The 18301-nt window shown below is 40.8% G+C and overlaps 1 protein-coding gene across 1 annotated transcript; it reads left to right on the plus strand.

The window, feature by feature from the left end:
* The first annotated feature begins 319 nt into the window (after nucleotides 1-319).
* swap70a (switching B cell complex subunit SWAP70a) lies at nucleotides 320-17755 on the plus strand. Its single transcript, XM_061710436.1, has 12 exons — nucleotides 320-484; nucleotides 2965-3105; nucleotides 4366-4539; nucleotides 6387-6611; nucleotides 6739-6885; nucleotides 7096-7204; nucleotides 7295-7476; nucleotides 8112-8219; nucleotides 8514-8680; nucleotides 11584-11782; nucleotides 16542-16638; nucleotides 16771-17755. Exons 1-12 carry the CDS (start codon nucleotides 389-391, stop codon nucleotides 16896-16898), a joined length of 1773 nt encoding a protein of 590 aa, XP_061566420.1. The 5' UTR covers nucleotides 320-388; the 3' UTR covers nucleotides 16899-17755.
* The last annotated feature ends 546 nt before the right edge of the window (nucleotides 17756-18301 follow it).

Consider the following 18301-nt stretch of genomic DNA (forward strand, 5'->3'; position numbering starts at 1 on the left):
ATAACTGTGGTTTTGATGACGTTCAGGCCACAGCTTGGGAAATGGGTAAATCACAGGGAATTCAAAACTTATTTATTTACAAATTTTGTATCTGAAAACAGAAAAGTCAACAAAAAAATGAAGAGAGAGAGAGAAAAAAGGAACTACTAAAGCCTGAATTATGGTTCAGCGTTAAATCGACGCAGAGCCTACGCCGTAGGGTACGGCGTAAGCTTTGCGTTGGTGTAACGCGGAACCATAAACAGCCTTAACGTCATGTGCGCCATCATCGCACTTCTGGAGCGTCAGCGCGTCTTTGCTCGTGGAGCGTTTATTTCCACCAACTCGGAGCGGAGACGCAGAGACTGACTGACGGACTGACGGGCTGCTGTTGCTGCAGGGGACAAACATGTGGCTTCGAGAAGAGCTCCTGAAGTCCGTGTGGCATGCCTTCACTGCCCTGGACGTGGACCATCGCGGGAAGGTGTCCAAATCTCAGCTAAAGGTGCGTTTCTCTCCATGTTCCTTTCTTCTTTCCGTGTATTTCACAGAGGTGGAAAAAGTACTGAAAAATTGTAATTGAGTAAAGAGTTAAATTCTACTCAAAGTAAAAGTAAAAGTACTCATCTAAAAATTTACTCGAGTAAAAGTACAAAAGTACTTCATTTAAAATGTAATTTGAGTAAAAGTTACTTTCAGTTATTTAATGCAAAAAAAAGGATGAGTCACGAATCAAATCCAGCACAAGTTGTTTTAATTAACTTCGAGGCATATTAAAGTACACATCCACACTTGTAAAAGCTCAGCTGAGCTCAGTAACATGATCCTTTTAGTAGTATTCAAGTATTCAAACACAAAATAAAGCGCCCAATGCCCGCAGGATCCTGCTATTCACAATAAACCAAAATAAAATGCCCACAAGATTTTCACCATAGATTTTGTACTCAGTAACGTGAGGGGGTTCAAATGTAGCAAAGTAAAATACTTGGGTCAAAATGTACTCGAGTAAAAGTAAAAATTACATATTTCAAAAACTACTTAGAAAATTACAAATTACTCATAAAAAGTACTCAATTACAGTAACGTGAGTAAATGTAATTTGTTACTTTCCACCCCTGGTATTTCGCACGTCTCATAATTCTTTATGAGACATACCTGGTGTCCGTTTAATTCCAAATAACATTTAATCATGACGTATGTAAAATGTAAACTACTTTTTTCTTCTAAAATAACACTTTCTATATTGCTGCTCTGTTGCTTTCACCTACTCATAATACTCATAATAAATTCACAACTTCATAATAAACCACAATGGTGTAAAAGTCATATAGGCTATCTTCAGGTGGTTGTAAAATGAAAGGAAATGCCAGAGAGAAGTGATGCTTTGTTGGCTGAGATCCCTGGCCTGAGTTCTCCTGCTGGGCTGGCTTGTATGTGCCCAGCTTGACAAAGAAGGTTCAGGCTCCTGCAGGCTCTTTCATCACTCACACATGCTCTCTCTAAATCTGTCAGCTTTCCCATTTCAGGAGATGTATTTACGTTTTATTTTCAGACACTTTCTGCTTTGTCTGTGTTTTATCATGTCATCTTTATATAACAAATGGAAGTTGAAATCAGTCCGTGATTTTCTACATCTTGAGTGGCCTCCACCCCAGCCTCCCTGGGCTGTATTTGCAGCTGTGCAGTGCAGCCAGGTGGAGTACAATCCTGGACAGATTGTTAGCTCTTCACCAGCCCAACTCAAAGCTAAAACCTCATAGAAACATCGATGCAGAGGCATGGAGAGAAAGTGTGCACACAAGTGCCTGTCTAGTTGGTGTTTTACGTTTGGCTGATAGATCCGACCCACATCTAGAACGATTCACCTGCAGAGCAAATTTAAATTTGCTTGTGGTACGTCTACATTTCTAAGCTGGTCTTATATAGAAGTGAAAACCAAGCTCTGGAAGGGGCATGTGTTGCCTGATTTGTGAGACAGGATTCTTTCACACCACATAAGCTTATTAAATAAAAACAAAAATGGAACCACTGACAAATATACGGAGAAAGGGTTTTGGTCAAACATACAACCAGCTCGCCAAAGGTCATAATGAATAGGCTGGAGAGCATCTTTTAATTTTGCAGAAGAACATTACAGCAATGCTCTCCACCAGCACACCTCAATGGCAACTTGAGCAGTGCATCATTATTGGTCATCTTGATTACTCTCAGCAATCTATCTTGGCCGACCCAACTCGCTGCGTTGCGTATTTCAAAAGCATGGTGTGATGTCTGCTACGTTAAGATTATACAGGCTGGATGTTTCTACTCTGAACTGCGTCTCTGATGTTATAATAACCTGCAAATAGTCACAGAAAATGTAATCCTGTGTTTAATTTTATATATGTCTCACATAACGGACGTTTACTAGGTTGCATGGGATGTACATATGAAGGAAAGAAGTGTCAAACTTTTAGAGTCATTCTCAGGATGAACTGAAGCTGAAGTTGTTTCCAATAGTGTTTGGACACAATACTAAATGTGTTGTTTTTATTTTCATTTTTTTTATTGAATTTACAGAACATCAGACTGAATCTCCAGAGTCTAAATCATAAAATATGGAAAACTTGAAGGGCTGTGAAAAGTTCAGGAGTGCACTGTACATCCCTGTCATGGTCCGCCAGTCAAAAGGATCAGATTGGAGGTTATCAGGGCAGAGCTTGTTAGGTCATGTGAAGCAACAAAGCAGTAACATAAATGAGTCAGTTTCAGCTCTACTGATGCAGAATTTAAAAAAAAAACACTGGAGAAACTTCAGGCCGAGTGGCAGGTCATCTGCAGGAACTGTAATATCAGGCTTTCCTCAAAAACTCCGGGATAAACTCAAACTTCAGCTTTAGTTCACCTTCAAATATGTTGTTTTCCGTGAGACGTTTGACTTGTACACATTCCCTCACTTACAGTTGTCATGTTTAATTGTCTAATTCCCTTCTGGTGGCTGTTTAGGTGCTGTCATACAACCTCTGCACGGTGATGAAGATCCCTCACGACCCTGTGAACTTTGAGGAGCATTTCAATGATAACGATAAGGGACCTCTGTCCAACGAGGGCTACATGCCTTACCTCAACAAATATGTCCTTGACAAGGTGAGGAGCTTTGATACAGATACCAAAACATTATTGTTATATATTGTCAGTAACAGTAAAGTAAAGACCAGAACAGCATTGATAAATCCCAGTAAGCACCAACTGGGACTTTAACATAATTTCCTGGTTGATGGCTGAGGGATGTTTGGTTTAGGAGCATAATCACTCTTTTCAAACCTTTTTTTTTAATTAGGGGAACTATAGAATATATTTACAACAGCATCTCCATCATTTAGTTATTTTGTAAAGTTGTAGGTTGAAGCAAACAATATTGATCCTCGTGAAGGTGGTTGTTAAGTAGAAATAGATGCAATACAATTTATTATTCATACAAATATGTTATGATAAAAGTTTAATTCTGGCAAAACATGACCTGGCAGAACATTGTAATGAAAATACTTGATACAATTAAAAAAACAAAAAGAAAAAAAAGGGATTAGATATTCCTTTATTCATCCCTCATTGGGGAAATTCACAATATGTGAACATGCAATACCGTACTTAGTCGTAACAGTTATCGCTAGAGTAGGATGTGTTTCTGTATGTCCATATTGAGAAATGTAAGCTTAAAAATAGCCACTCACATATAATTAAAGTGGAACAATATACATATATAAATAAAAAAAATCTATTTACTAACTTGGGGATGATATGGTTTAAATTTGACATTGACTTCTGGGACCTGTCAACAAAAACCTGCACTGTGATAAATGCTAAACATTTAGCAATGAAGATAATCAGTTATTTATTTATGTTAATGAGCAGTGTAATCTGAATATTTATGTTTTTTCAGAAAGTATAAAACCAGTCAGTTACACCAAAAAAGACCAGAAGCATTCATTTCCTCTTAGCTGAAGACTTCATGACTCAGATTGAGATGACGAATCACATCATGAAGGGAAATGCTACAAAGCACGCATAAAAAAAATATATCCATTTTTAGATGTGTGTTGATTTGCAGAAACCGTGTAATAACTGTTTTTAGAATTTGCAGTGTAGCGCCCTGTACACATCTGATGAACATTTACTAAAGTAACTCTTACATGGAATAATAAGCTGCTACTTGGAGGCTGTTTTCTTTCTCTTGCGGGTTCTGACTGGAATAAAAATGAGGCCTTTAATGACATCACATTTGCACCTCACATCCCGAGGACTCGAGATTTTAAAGGAGACTAACACCAGTCCCCTGTTTAGCATTTGTAAACACACTGGCCGCCGTTGCCGCTTAACTTTGACAAGAAGCTGCGTTTTCATTCACAGGTGCAGGTAGACTTCGATGTGGTGGAGTTCTACAGGATGTGCTGGACGCTGTGTTACAAGAAAAAGATTCACACTCAACGTCTGCTCATCTCAGACAATGATGCTTTCAGAGTCTGGTGCATTTTCAACTTTCTGTCAGAGGACAAATATCCACTGGTCATCGTTGTTGAGGAGGTGAGGAAAATGCTCACAGATGCTTTCGGGGACACCTTTTCTCTTTTAAGTAAACAGAGGGGGAAACAACCTGTGATTGTTTTGAAATAAATTGGATTTCCATATAAATAATGATGTTTTATTCATCAATTGTATACAAAGACGCTGGCTAAACTAATGACACATGGAATTGTTTTGTTACTTTTTTTTAATTGAACACGCTGAATGATCACTCGTAGTTCAGAATTAGATTAAACTGAATTAAACACTGAATTCAGTTGTTGCAGGGTATGTTACTTAGGAAATTATATGAAAAATGTCAAATCAAGGCATCAGCTCACGAATAAAACTGGAGAGTAGAGAGTGGAGCAGAAAGAAAGACTGTTTTAATCTGTAGAAATCATCATTAATGGGTTGGACTGTTGTGTTTGTTGCCTGGCAACAACAGTGCCAATGGCATCACTTGTAGCATTGGCAGGGAACGTGGGTGAGCCTTCTCCATAGACAACAGGCAAGCAGTCCGGACCCACTTCTTCTGGTCTCTGTCTCGTCTTCGTCCGACTGCATCATCCAAAATCAGCTCAGAGAGGCATTGGGGTCTGGAACATTCTCAGACGGATACGTCTTCGGAAAAGCAATACTCTCCTAAAAAGTGTTATCAGCAGAAAGTCACAAAGCAGAGTAGCATCCTAACCAGTGGGGCAAAATGTTTCAAAAATCAGTGTTTCAAAAAAAAATATCAAAAAGATAGAAAGAAAGACAAAGCAAGATGCAGAACTACTATACTGGAAGAGGCTGTTAACTGTTACTAAATGATCTATAAGGGAACCTTCTCAACACCAACTTCCTCCTCTAAGAAGACAAATTGGACCACTGATGCCTGAAAAACAGTTTCAGTGGTTCAGTATTTCTGGGTGTCTTGATTAAGCAGCTCTCTTCAGGTCACACCCCACTACTCTGTGCTTAAAGCACATGTTCTTCTTTTAATTGCTTTATTTTATTACCCACCATCAACAGGTCTGCAACACTAACATACACATGCAAGATATACATTTAAAAAATAAAAATAAAAAATAATTCTAAGTGCTTGTGCCTGGTCCTGATGAAGCCAACCATGATGCCCCCTCCACCATGCTTGAAACAGCAGGGATGAGGAGGGATGTTATGGTGCTGATGGGCCATCTTCAATGTTCATTCAAACTACCTTTTATGCTTTTTTGACAGAATTATGTCCTTTTTCTGATCAGTTTATATACCTTTATACCAGAAAAGTCTCTCCTTGTGGAAGATCCAGGCAGTTCTGATTGTTTTTGTGCTCATTTTGTTCTGTTTTTGTAGTTTCAGACGAGTGGTTTCTTTCCCAACGCCCTTCCAGTGACATTGTTTCCACACTTTCTTTTTCTGATAAATTCAGCTTCATCACCTCTAGTACGATTGTGTTGTGTTCTCAGATTGATCTTTACAGGTTGCCAACAGTTCTTCATTCGTACATAGTTTATTTTACATTAGACCACTGAACAAATACTGTTGTAGCCATCTCCAGCCCTATGTGTCCTTCTGAGAGATCTTCTGAGAGGCAGTGAAAGTTAATGTGACTGAGGGCTACAATAGGGTTAACTTGGTCTGTAATCAGACTTTCTTTGAAAATTATTTATAGTGAGGTGCACCTCTACAACCCCTCACTTCTAATCCTATCTGCCAAAATGCAAACGCTCATTCCAGGTAGCTTTTGGAGAAGTCAGTAGGGCACAACTCAATGTATACTTTATAGCCTGCAGTGTGAGTGAGTGAACTCACTAAAAAGTGCAGTCTGACGATACTGACCTTTTCTCTCTGTGTGCACCACCATGGTTTGTTCATCCCATTAGGTTGAATATTTCCTTGGAAAGCTGATTGAGGCCATGGGGATGGGATGGACAGAGGAAAGGTTTGCAGATTACAAGCTGCATCTGGACACAAAGAGCAGCCTGAGCGTCTGGGAGCTGATTGAACTGGTGGGGTTGAGTTACTTCAGCAAGGTCGTGGAGCGCCACACTCTGTCCATGGGCATCAGCGAGGTCTTCAACGAACTCATACTGGATATGCTCAAGCAGGTGCCACAGGATGATGACTTTATCCTTTCTCTGGTGACATTTCTTGAAATAAATGTTGAATAAATGATGAAGACTAATTAGCTGATTGAGTTGTCTCTTTCTTTTTTATTCACGCTGTGTTTTGAAGGGTTACATGATGAAGAAAGGCCACAAGAGGAAGAACTGGACCGAGCGGTGGTTTGTCCTGCGTCCCAGCACGCTGTCATACTACGTCTGTGAGGACCTGACGGAGAAGAGGGGAGACATCATTCTGGACCAAAACTGCTGCGTGGAGGTAAACAGCACAGCTTCATGGTTTAACAGCATCTTACATTTTTAATCCATGTTTTCCATGTTGATTAAACCATTTGAAGTCAGTTTCTACTTTTACATGACAAAAATTGTGACATTTCTTGAGGGCATGAATCAATAAGGAACTGTTTGAACTTTTTTTAACTTCCGTGGTTTTTCGACATTTCATGTTCGATGTTTTTCTCTCCCGGAGTCTCTGCTAGATAAAGACGGGAAAAAATGCCTTTTCATTATCAAGTGCATTGATAAAAGCTTTGAGATCAGTGTCCTGGAGAAAAAGAAGAAGCAGGAATGGATTCAAGGTACAGATCAGTCACTGTCCTCAGATCTGTAATGTCCCATCGTTGTTGAATGTCAGTCGGTGATTCCCTTCTTGCTTCATTTTGTGGCAGCCATACAAACGTGCATCCAGCTGCGGAGCTTGGGGCTGTTGTCTCCTCACCGCGAGGCTCTGCTGAGGCGCCGCGAGCTCCGGCAGAAGCAGCAGGTGGAGGAGGAGGACCTGGAAACGAAGATGATGAAGCTCCAGGTGGCCAACGAGAACAAGCAAAGACAGCTGGAAGACATGAGGATGGTCTGTGCCACCTTCGCTTAAACTGAAGCCATTTTTACAGCCCAACTCTCATCTTTACAGTAGACGCAATTAAACAGAGCAGAAAGCTACCATCTGTAAATGTTAAGGCATATCTGTAAAAATATTCATCTCAAACTAATCCTACAAAAAAATGGATGTGAAGTTTTGAAAGCAGCGGTTCACTCAATTACCAGTGAACGGGGTGTTTTTCTTCTGCTTAGTTTCACATGATGTGGCTTTAAATTATATGCATGGACAGCCCTGATTCAGTATATACACCCAAAGAGAAGAGGGAAGCAAAACTATTTATGCAAACACCAGCACATATCAGTTAGGGACACCTGTGTCTGGTGCAAAGCCATGAGGGAACTCGATTCTTTGAGAGGCGTAGCAAATACTTCTCACTTCTCTTTTTTAGACTGTTCCAGTTGGCTTTTGTTTTAAATGTAAAAAAAAAACAACCATACTTTTGCTCTGTAATGGCAATCCGGACAGTATCATTCGATTTTTTTGATAACCTTTTGTGGTTTTGTAAAGTAAAACCCAAAAAATTCAGGTTTAACGAGCCCAAGTCATGTTTGTGGCTTCCACTCGAGCGCAGCAGCAACGACTCTTTCCTCTTTTGTGCTTCACAGAAAATGGAAGAAGTTGCGGCTAAGGCAGCACAAGAGGAGCTCATGAGGAAGAAGACCGAGTTAGACCTACACGATCGCTACAGACTGGACCTGGAGAGAGAAAAAATGGTGATCTTTGCTCCTGTGATGACACTTGACACTTGTTTTAGTGTTCTTAAATAATTGTCACCGTTTCATCATGCAGTCCCTTCTGAAAACAGGCTAAAAAAAGATATGATCGTGAGATGTGTCATTAGCTTTTAGTTGAATGACAAAACCAAAGCCTGCGTGAGACGAGAAAATCTTTATCCATTAGTCATGTGAGGTTGCATCATTTCAGTGCAGAGAAGTGAAACTTGTGTCATGACACGCCATAAAGAACTGATTATACGTGATCTGTGAAGGCTAATCCATCTCTTTCAGGTGCGCCAGCAGATGGAGGAGCAGGTGGCTCAGAAGTCCAGCGAGCTGGAGCAGTATCTGCAGCGCGTCCGGGACCTGGAGGACATGTACCACCGGCTGCAAGAGGCCTTAGAGGAGGAAAGGCAGGCCAAGCAGGATGAGGAGGCCATGCGAAAGCTGCAGGCCAGGTGTGATAAACACGCACACGCTCAAACAGCTGCCGCCGTACGCAGAGAGAGCTTTTATTAGTCCAACAAAGCTCCTGTCTTTTACAAGCTGTGACTTATTTGCTCAAGACAATGGAAGAGAGCTCATGATTAAATAAGTGTTGTAGTTGCTATGGACATCTTCGTTACATGTGTGGAAGTGTGCGATGATGCGGAGACCGGAACCAGATGCAACTGTTACCGCGATATATGATATATTTTATATATATATATATATGTGTATATATATATATATATATATATATATATATATATATATATATATATATATATATATATATATATATATATATATATATATATGTATAAAAAGATATATATATATATATATATATCTTTTTATACATATATATATATATATATATATATATATATATATATATATATATATATATATATATATATATGTATAAAAAGATATATATATATATATATATCTTTTTATACATATATATATATATATATGTATATATATATATATGTATATGTATATATATATATATATATATATATATATATATATATATATATATATATATATATATATATATATTTATATATATATATATATATATATATATATATATATATATATATATCGTAACCCTGGTCTCAAGGAAACTGGGTTCACAAAAATACGCTGTTGACCAGTTTCCTAATCCGTCTCATTGTCACACAGGTCAGGAGACAAACCCGTTACCACAGCAACATGTCTTCACAGGAAGTGTAACACACACACACAAGCAATTAAATCAAAAATATTAACAATAGATAAGGAGCTTTGTTGGCCTTAAGGAAGCTTTTTTGAGCAAAGCACAACAAAAAGTCTGATGTTAGCCAGAGGGAGCAGACATGCTGCTTTACTGGAGAGGACAGTGTATCCAGAAATTCTGGGAATTCTCTGTTTTCCTGTGTAAGTATGATCAAAGCAGTCAGGTTTCACACCTGAAAGCAGATAAAGGAAAAATAATCGCTGGGTTTCCTCACACGAGCAGCTCTCCTCAGACCATCAGCTTATCAACTTTTCCTCATATTTACAATTTCATTTTGGTCTTTCCTAAACATTAATTTGAGTCTTCTTTTATAATTTTTCAGTGAAACGACTTGACTGGGAGTTACTACTACTACTTTTGTCATTTAGCAAATGCTTTTATCCAAAGCGACTTACATATGAGAGAACAACACAAGCACAAAAATCCCATAGGAGTGTCCAGCTGGATAAGATATAAGATATAGAATATCTTTTTTTTTTCATAAATAAGAAAGCTACGTCTAAGAAGACACCATGTTGTCGTAAGTGCATGCATCTTACTAGATGCCGAAGTGCTCCTTAAAGAGCTGAGTCTTTAGCCTGTTCTTAAAAGTGGGTACAGACCCTGCAGATCGGACAGAGTTTGGTACAGTAGGCCGTTCCACCATCGGGGAACAACGGAGGAGAAGAGTCTGGCTACTGATTTCACGCCACGTTGTGTTGGAAGCACCAGGCTCTTTCACTGGCTGAGCGGAGCTGTCGAGAGGGAGTGTAGCTCTGAATCAAGTAGTGAAGGTATTGAGGAGCCGTTTGCGTAATTGTTTGGTGAGCCAGAAGCAGAGCTTTGAACTTGATGCTGCAACTGGAAGCGAGTGCAGAGAGATTAGCAGCGGAGTGACATGAGCTCTCTTGGGTTGGTTGAAGACCAGACGTGCTGCTGCATTCTGGATCATCTGTAGAGGTTTAACTGAGCACGCAGGAAGGCCGACCAATAAGGAGTTACAGTAGTCAATACGTGACATGACCAGAGCCTGAACCAAAAGCTGTGTCGTATGTTCCGTCAGGTGGGGTCTGATTTTCCTGATGTTGTAGAGAGCGAACCGGCAAGACCGGGAAACCGAGGCAACATGCTCCTTAAAGGTCAGCTGGCTGTTTAAAATGACACCAAGATTCCTGGCAGAAGGTGTGGGAGTTGTAGTTTTGTGGAGATTCGGACCAAAGAAACAATATCTCGTCTTTTATTATTAGTAGTATTATTCTAAACTAATTGCTACACTAGTGATGGCAAAGTTTGCTGGCTCATATGCGGCACACACAGGCCCAAACCATGAAACCATCACCACCATGCTTCATAGATGGGTCTTGTCTTTCTGAGGGATTGGGGTGGTTTTCTTCCAACTACAACAGTTCTCATTGAAACCAACTATTTTAGTCTCTGTGCATAAAACAGTTATCCAGGAGTCTTCTTGTTTATCCATTTGATCTTTTGAGGTTACACCTCATTCCTCTGTGGTCTCGCAGAAAATTATAGATGGCCATTTTAGACATGACCTGTCAGGGTTTGACATTTCCCCCAGTTTGTGTTTCAGTTCTGTCTTGACCCTCCTGTTTCCAATCTGCCCTGATCGTCTGCACCTGTGTCTCGTTATCCCCTGTGTATATCTAGTCTTGTCTTCCCCTGCTCCCTGCTGCTCCGTACTGTTTCCTCCTTCCATGTGGCATGTCAAGTGTTGTGATCCTGTTTAAGTTCTGGTATTTGTTCTGCCTTTTTTTGATCCTGCTCAGCAGCACTTTTGGTTTGGTTTTGCTCAATAAATCCTTCTTTTTGTGAACTCCTGCTCTCCTGCGTTTGGGTCCTCAACAAACCTAATCGTGACATGACCATGTCCGGTGTGTGCAATCGGATAAGTTCCCTGCATAACTAAAGTAGAAATTGTTTGAAATTAAATTGTTATAATATTAACACAGGCTTTTAAAATATTATAAAGGGCTGACAACCACGGCGGTCTATTATGTCTCTGTGCGGGGAAGGTTGACAGAAAGCCACACAGCTCTTCATGCTGGTGAGAAGTCCAGAAGTATTAAGTTTGCTTGCTTTGTCGTCCTTGATGAGGCTGTTGGAGGAGGAGGTAGCGAAGAGGGCAGAGCTGCAGCAGATCCACCTGCAGCAGCAGATGGCGCTGTCTCAGACGGAGGCGGAGAAGCGGGAGCTGAAGGCCGAGCAGCTGGCCAAGGAGAGGGACCTGCAGGCCGCAGCGCTGCAGCTGGAGACGCTGCAGAACGAGCGGCAGGGTGCGCTGAAGCAGTACGAGGTCAGAGCACACAGTTGATGAAGACTCACATCTGAATCATAGATCTGAATACTTCACATAGGTTTAATCTTTCTTCATCGTGGCTGAAGTGACTTGAACAGATTCACTGGTATTAGAGGATCGGTGTAGGATATACTGGCACTGGGTGGTAAAGTAACAAGTTGCACCTATATGAATAATCCGCTCCTCACCTGAGTGGGAGGTAATACGAGAGGAGTCTGGCTCCAGACGGAGGGGAAGCCGAGCTCCTGTCTGAACCAGAAACTTGCCCTGAGACGTTACTCATTTGAGAGTGGACTTTGCGTGGTTCTGCTCGCGAGTGGAGCTCCATCTTCTCCACAGTCTACAGCAGTGGTTCCAAACCCCTTTTTCCTTGGAGCCCCCCCGACTTGTGTCTAAGACCAGCCGGGCCCCCCGACCCATACGTACTAGCACCAAAATAGTCTTTAATTGAAAAAATTAACATTAATTAAGTTTTTTTTTAATACATTTCTCTTTGGTTTACTCTGTATACATATGACTTTGTTTTTCTCCAATGTCACAAATGTATAAAATACGCACAAAAGGACATACAGAAGGACATAAAAATATTTCTGAAAAATGTCTCTTTTTTTTAATTCAAGATCTTTTTATTGAAATTTTCACAAAGTAAAAAAGGTGAAATGCTGCATGTCAATTACAAATATTTTGAGTAGGCATGGGCATGTTAATCATAGCATACACCAGTGTACAAAATATAAAAAACAATTAAACAGTATGAAAAAATATAAAATAGTAACAAAAACAAACTACAGACCAAACTAATCCCTCCCCTGTCACTGCCAGATTACTAATCACAATATGAGGTCACTCTAACATCAAAAGCCTGCACTAGGAATACAAAAGAAATATGAAGTATAGTTCACAGGGTCTGGAATGCTTCTAGAAAAGGTCCCCACACTTTCTGGAACTTATTTGATTGCTGAAGCGAGTATCTAGTTTTCTCCAGTTTTAAGCAGGACATGATGTCTTCCAGCCATTGTGCACGAGTAGGAGGGAAGGGATCCTTCCACCTGAACAGAATTGCCCGACGAGCCAAAAGGGAGGCAAAAGACAAAGTGTGCCCCTGTGCAGTGGTTAACTTCCTTCCTCCCTCCATGACCCCAAACAGGGCAGTCAGTGGGTTTGGTTCTAATCTGATTTTAAGCACCAGAGAGAGAGTATGAAAGACTTCCATCCAGTATTTGTTTAGACATGGGCAGGACCAGTACATGTGGATGAGAGAGGCTTCTGCTACCTTACATCTTACACAGTATGGACTAATATCTGGGTACATGGAGGATAACTTTGCTTTGGAAATATGAGCCCTGTGTACCACTTTAAACTGAATTAAGCAGTGACGTGCGCACAGGGAGGTTGTATTAACCAGTTTGAGTATGGACTCCCAGGTATCCTCTGATAAGGGAAGCCCTAAGTCCTGCTCCCATGCTGCTTTGAGTTTATCTGTAGGGGCACTCCTAAGATCCAGCAACATGCCATAGAAAGACGAAATTAGCCCCTTTTTGAATGGGTCTGTGGCAAGAACTTTGTCAACTGTGGTCAAGCCTATCGATGCACCAGGGCTGGGTGTCTGGGAAAGAACAAAATGTCTAGCCTGAAGATACCTAAAGAAATGTGATTTTGGAAGGCTGAATTTACTACTTAACTGCTCAAAAGATGCCACGGTGCCGTCTATGAACATATCTCTAAAACGATTCATACCCCTCCTGTGCCATTCCTGGAAGGTGGGGTCCTCAAGGGATGGTTTGAAAGAGTGATTTGATGCAATGGGGCTAAGAAGAGAGAAGCTGTGAAAACCAAAAAACTTCCTAAATTGGGCCCAAATTCTAAGAGAATGTTTAACCACTGGGTTTTTGATTGATTTAAGTGAAGGAAGTGGAAGTGAGGAGCCGAGTAGGGCAGGAATTGACAGGTCATCAGTTGGATGTAACTCCATCGCCACCCAGTCAGGGCGGTCAGCGCCGTCGCAGTAGAAGGACCAGAATGCAAGGCAGCGCAGGTTAGCAGCCCAATAATAATAACGAAAGTTTGGGAGGGCCAGACCACCTGCAGACTTAATTTTTTGAAGGTGAGTTTTGTTCAAACGTGGCCGTTTACCCCGCCATAGGTATGAAGATATAACTGAGTCAAGGGACTGAAAAAAAGAACCTGGAATAAAGAGTGGTAAGGTCTGGAAAAGGTACAAAAATTTAGGTAAAATGGTCATTTTAACTGAATTGATGCGACCCACAAGAGACATTGACAGGGGTGACCATTGTGTAAGGGTTTGTTTGGTCTCATTTAACAATGAGATAAGATTCTCTTGGAGCAGGTCTTTGTGTTTCCTTGTCACAGATATGCCTAAATAGGAGAATTTGTCATTTACGATTTTAAAGGGAAAATTGGAAAGGTCTAAAGCATGCGATTCGAGATTGGTAGGGAAAAGCTCACTTTTGCTGAGATTCAGTTTATAGCCTGAGAGTTTCCCAAACTGACTGAGAAGTGACAGCGCAGGGGGTAATGAGGCCAGAGGGTGAGAGATGAAAAGCAAGAGGTCATCGGCATAAAGCGAGACCTTATGTTCCCTGCCACCTCTCCAGATACCGGACACATCCTCACAAGATCGGAGCGCTGTGGCAAGCGGTTCGATAGCCATGTCAAAAAGCATGGGACTAAGGGGGCACCCCTGACGGGTTCCACGATGCAGATTAAATGGTTTTGACCGTTGAGAGTTAGTACGAATTGAGGCTGTTGGGTGTAAATAGAGAAGTTTAATCCACAGAGCAAAGTTCGGACCAAAACCAAACCTGTCCAGCACAGCAAAGAGATAATCCCATTGGACGCGATCAAATGCTTTCTCCGCATCCAGAGAGACAACGCATTCAGGGATAGCCTCAGAGGCAGAGTAGATAATATTGAACAGTCGCCTTGTGTTGAAGTAAGACTGCCTACCTTTAATGAAGCCAGTTTGGTCTTCAGATATAATTGTGGGGAGGGCATTCTCCAGCCTATGGGCTAGGACTTTAGCTAGGATTTTAGCATCTGTGTTTAAGAGGGAGATGGGCCTGTAGGAGGCGCATTCAGTAGGATCCTTCCCTTTTTTAGCTATGAGGGTGATGCAGGCCTCCGAAAAAGAAGGAGGGAGGGAACCGTGGCTGAAGGATTCTGAAAGAACTGTAGATAGCAATGGGGAAAGCAGAGTAGAAAATTTCTTTAGAAATTCCGCCGGGAAGCCATCAGGGCCAGGACATTTACCCGACTGCAGTGAAGAAATGGCTCGAGTAATTTCCATCAGGGATATCGGTTCTTCTAATGTCTTCCTTAGATCTGGTGAAAGACTGGGAATACTAAGACTATTTAAAAAGTCCGCAATCTCATCTCGATCAGTCTGAGATTCCGAGGTGTATAGCTGGGTATAAAAGTCCCTGAATGCTTCATTTATGAGTAAGTGGTCTGTAGTTACATGGCCATTTGGTAATCGAATCTTAGAAATATTTTGTTTAGCCTTAGAGCCTTTAAGTTGGTTGGCTAATAATTTGTCAGATTTGTCTCCATAAACATAAAACCTGGTTTTACTTTTCAGAAGTGACTGTTCAATTGGGTGAGTGGTAAGCAGGTCAAATTTAGTTTTAAGTTCTAGCCGCTTTTTGTAAAGATCTGGGGATTTAGTCCGAGAATATTCTTCATCGACCTCTTTGATTTGGCGGGCAAGGTCTGATCGCTCCCTATAAGATTTTTGCCTCAACCTAGCAGTGTAGGATATAATCTGTCCCCGGAGATAAGCCTTGAGGGAATCCCAGACAGTTAGACTAGACATTCCTGGAGTCATATTCGTGGATAGGAAAAAGGCTATTTCCGTTTCCATTGATTTAACAAAATTTGTGTCCGACAGCAGAGTTGAATTGAATCGCCACTGTCTGTCTCTCTGAGGTAGGTCAGGAAGGGACATGGTTAGAACCACAGGAGCGTGGTCGGAAATGACAATGCTCTGATAAGCACAGGAATGAACCAGGGGAATCAGTTGATTATCAATAAAAAGATAATCAATCCTCGAGTATGTGTGGTGCACTTGTGAGAAAAAGGAGTATTCTCTGTCACATGGATGAAAAATGTCTCTTTTAATATGAGACCAACATTTTTAACATTTTTCCTTTAACAACCTGTCGGAGTAGATTAAATGTTGAGTAATGATATAATAATAAGGAATGAAATCATTTCCTGTGTTTGTCACCAGTGTATAAAAAACACAAAAAAATATTCAAGACATTCATAAATGATTCCTAACAATGTCTTATGAATGACTCATTCGCAAATATAATTTTTACAACTGCATAATTTCAAATCAGACAAAGTTTTGCGCCCCCCCAGAGATCTCTGGGGGCCCAGACCCCAGGTTGGGAACCACAGGCTAAAGCATTGGTTTCTCCAGTGCAGGTTCTGGCGGGCCACGGCCCTGCATGTTTCAGACATTTACCTGCTCCAACACACCTGATCCAAAAAGAAAAGTTCATGAACAAATGCCAGACCCAATCCTTGATCATTTTTTTTAACCCTGCACAGTATCTTGATTTTTGAACTTGAATGGAGTTTCCTTCAAGAGCCACATTAAAAGAGAGCAGCAACGTAAAAGAGCGCCCCAACTTCTTCTCAGCACAAACAGAGTAGTCATGTCCATTTTTCCACTTAACTGTTGTCCCTGCAAACATCTCACAGCTCTAATGTCTTTCTTCGTCACATGCAGGAGGTGACGAGGAACCTTGAGCGAGCAGCTAACAAGACTAAGAAATGGAAAGACAAGGTGGAAAAACACGAGGGTCTGGTGCGTCTCATCCAGCCAGGTGAGACGCCTGACGGCTGAGTATCAGAGGTTATTAGTCAGTGTAGCTCCAGATATTAGTGGACACATTTATGTCTTTTGATATCAGGACTTCTTCATGCATTTTAAAAGGTTTAAATCTGTCTTTTTAAAGGTCATAAAGGTCCTCAGAAGATGACAAACTGGGGTCTGGCCTCGGTCACTGACATTGAGCTGGAGCAGAGGAAGAAGATGTGGCAGCAGAGGAAGAACCAGGGAGCCGAGACTCCTCTGGATGGATGACGAGGAAGCCTCTGGTTGAATCTGAAACAAATCTTTGTTCACGCGACACAGTAGCGAGTAGGCAGTTGACAGATTGAACATCTGTCATTAAAATTAAACAACCGACAGTACATTTAGTGCACTGTGAATAGGCAGTGATTTTAGACTCGTCCTCTGACTGCAGTAAATCATCACATCCCTGAAACTGGATGATAAAATCAACCAACTGAGCTACATGATGCCTTCAAACCTGCATTTCTGTTTTTATCTTGGTTACTGTTAAAGTGTGTTTCATCAATTTACTCTATAACAAAACTGTTGAAGAAGCCTGACAATGAAGCAAAGGTACGGGGCGACTAGGAAGTTCATCTTGTTCTTCTTATCTTGGACATTGTGATCGGTGGGTTTTTGAGACAAAGTGCCTAATAGGTGAGTAAAAACTGTGACTCTGAAGATTTTGTTACCAGAAATCACTTCATTTTCTATCTTATCTTACATAAATTGTAGAATTGTAGATAAACTGAAGAAGATTAATAGAAAAGTCATCATCGTCTGAATGAGTGTTCACTAATGTTGGTTGTCAAATGTCTAAAAAGGCTCTTAAGGTCCTCAGGAGATTCCCTCAGTATTCAGAGGCAGTTTACCTGGTTACTATAGACCTTATAAACTGATGAAATCAAAAGGTGTGTGTTTCTTCAATCAAAATTTTATATTTTCATTCATTTTTCTATAATTTGCAGACTCTTTTAAATGTGTTCTTTTACTCTCAGCTCACCTGCTGTTCAGTTAGCTACTTTACAATGTAATGTTTGGTTTAAACGTGTCATTGTCTGTGCTGTCATTTGCAGTTCTAACAAATATAATTGAAAATAAAAGTCTTTTTGTCATGAAATCAAAGTCTTTGTCATCATTCAAAAATGATGATAACGGTGAAGTACGGCCCCAAGCACCGCAGCACTGAGAATAATATTAACAAAAACTGAGAAAGTAGCTATCTTTAAAGGGGTGCAGCCTCCACGGTTATAGATCCCTGGCTTTTAGAGCAAGATAGAGGAAAAAATCCACTCTTGCCTTTGCTAGGGATATATGAAGTAGTCTTCTTGTGGAGAGGAAGACTGTGTAATCTCAGACAGTTGTGCAGATGAACATCCTCTTCTGCCTGAAGGGGGAAGGTAAACACGATGTGACAGAACGTTGATGATGCTGCGTGACTGACACAAACAGACAGACAGAGTGAGTTTCAAGTTTATTCATGGAAGTGGATTTTTTGTTTTGTTGTTTTTTGTTTTAACAACCCTACAAATATGGCTGAAAACATCCTTTTTGTATTCCTTGGGTTGTACGTCTCCCCTGCCTCCACTTGGTGTCACCGTGGGAACAGCAGGAGCCGGAGATTCAGCTGCTGCTGTGGATTCGAGGGGAAG

The sequence above is a fragment of the Cololabis saira genome, chromosome 2 (assembly GCF_033807715.1).
Source record: "Cololabis saira isolate AMF1-May2022 chromosome 2, fColSai1.1, whole genome shotgun sequence".
NCBI lineage: Eukaryota > Metazoa > Chordata > Actinopteri > Beloniformes > Belonidae > Cololabis > Cololabis saira.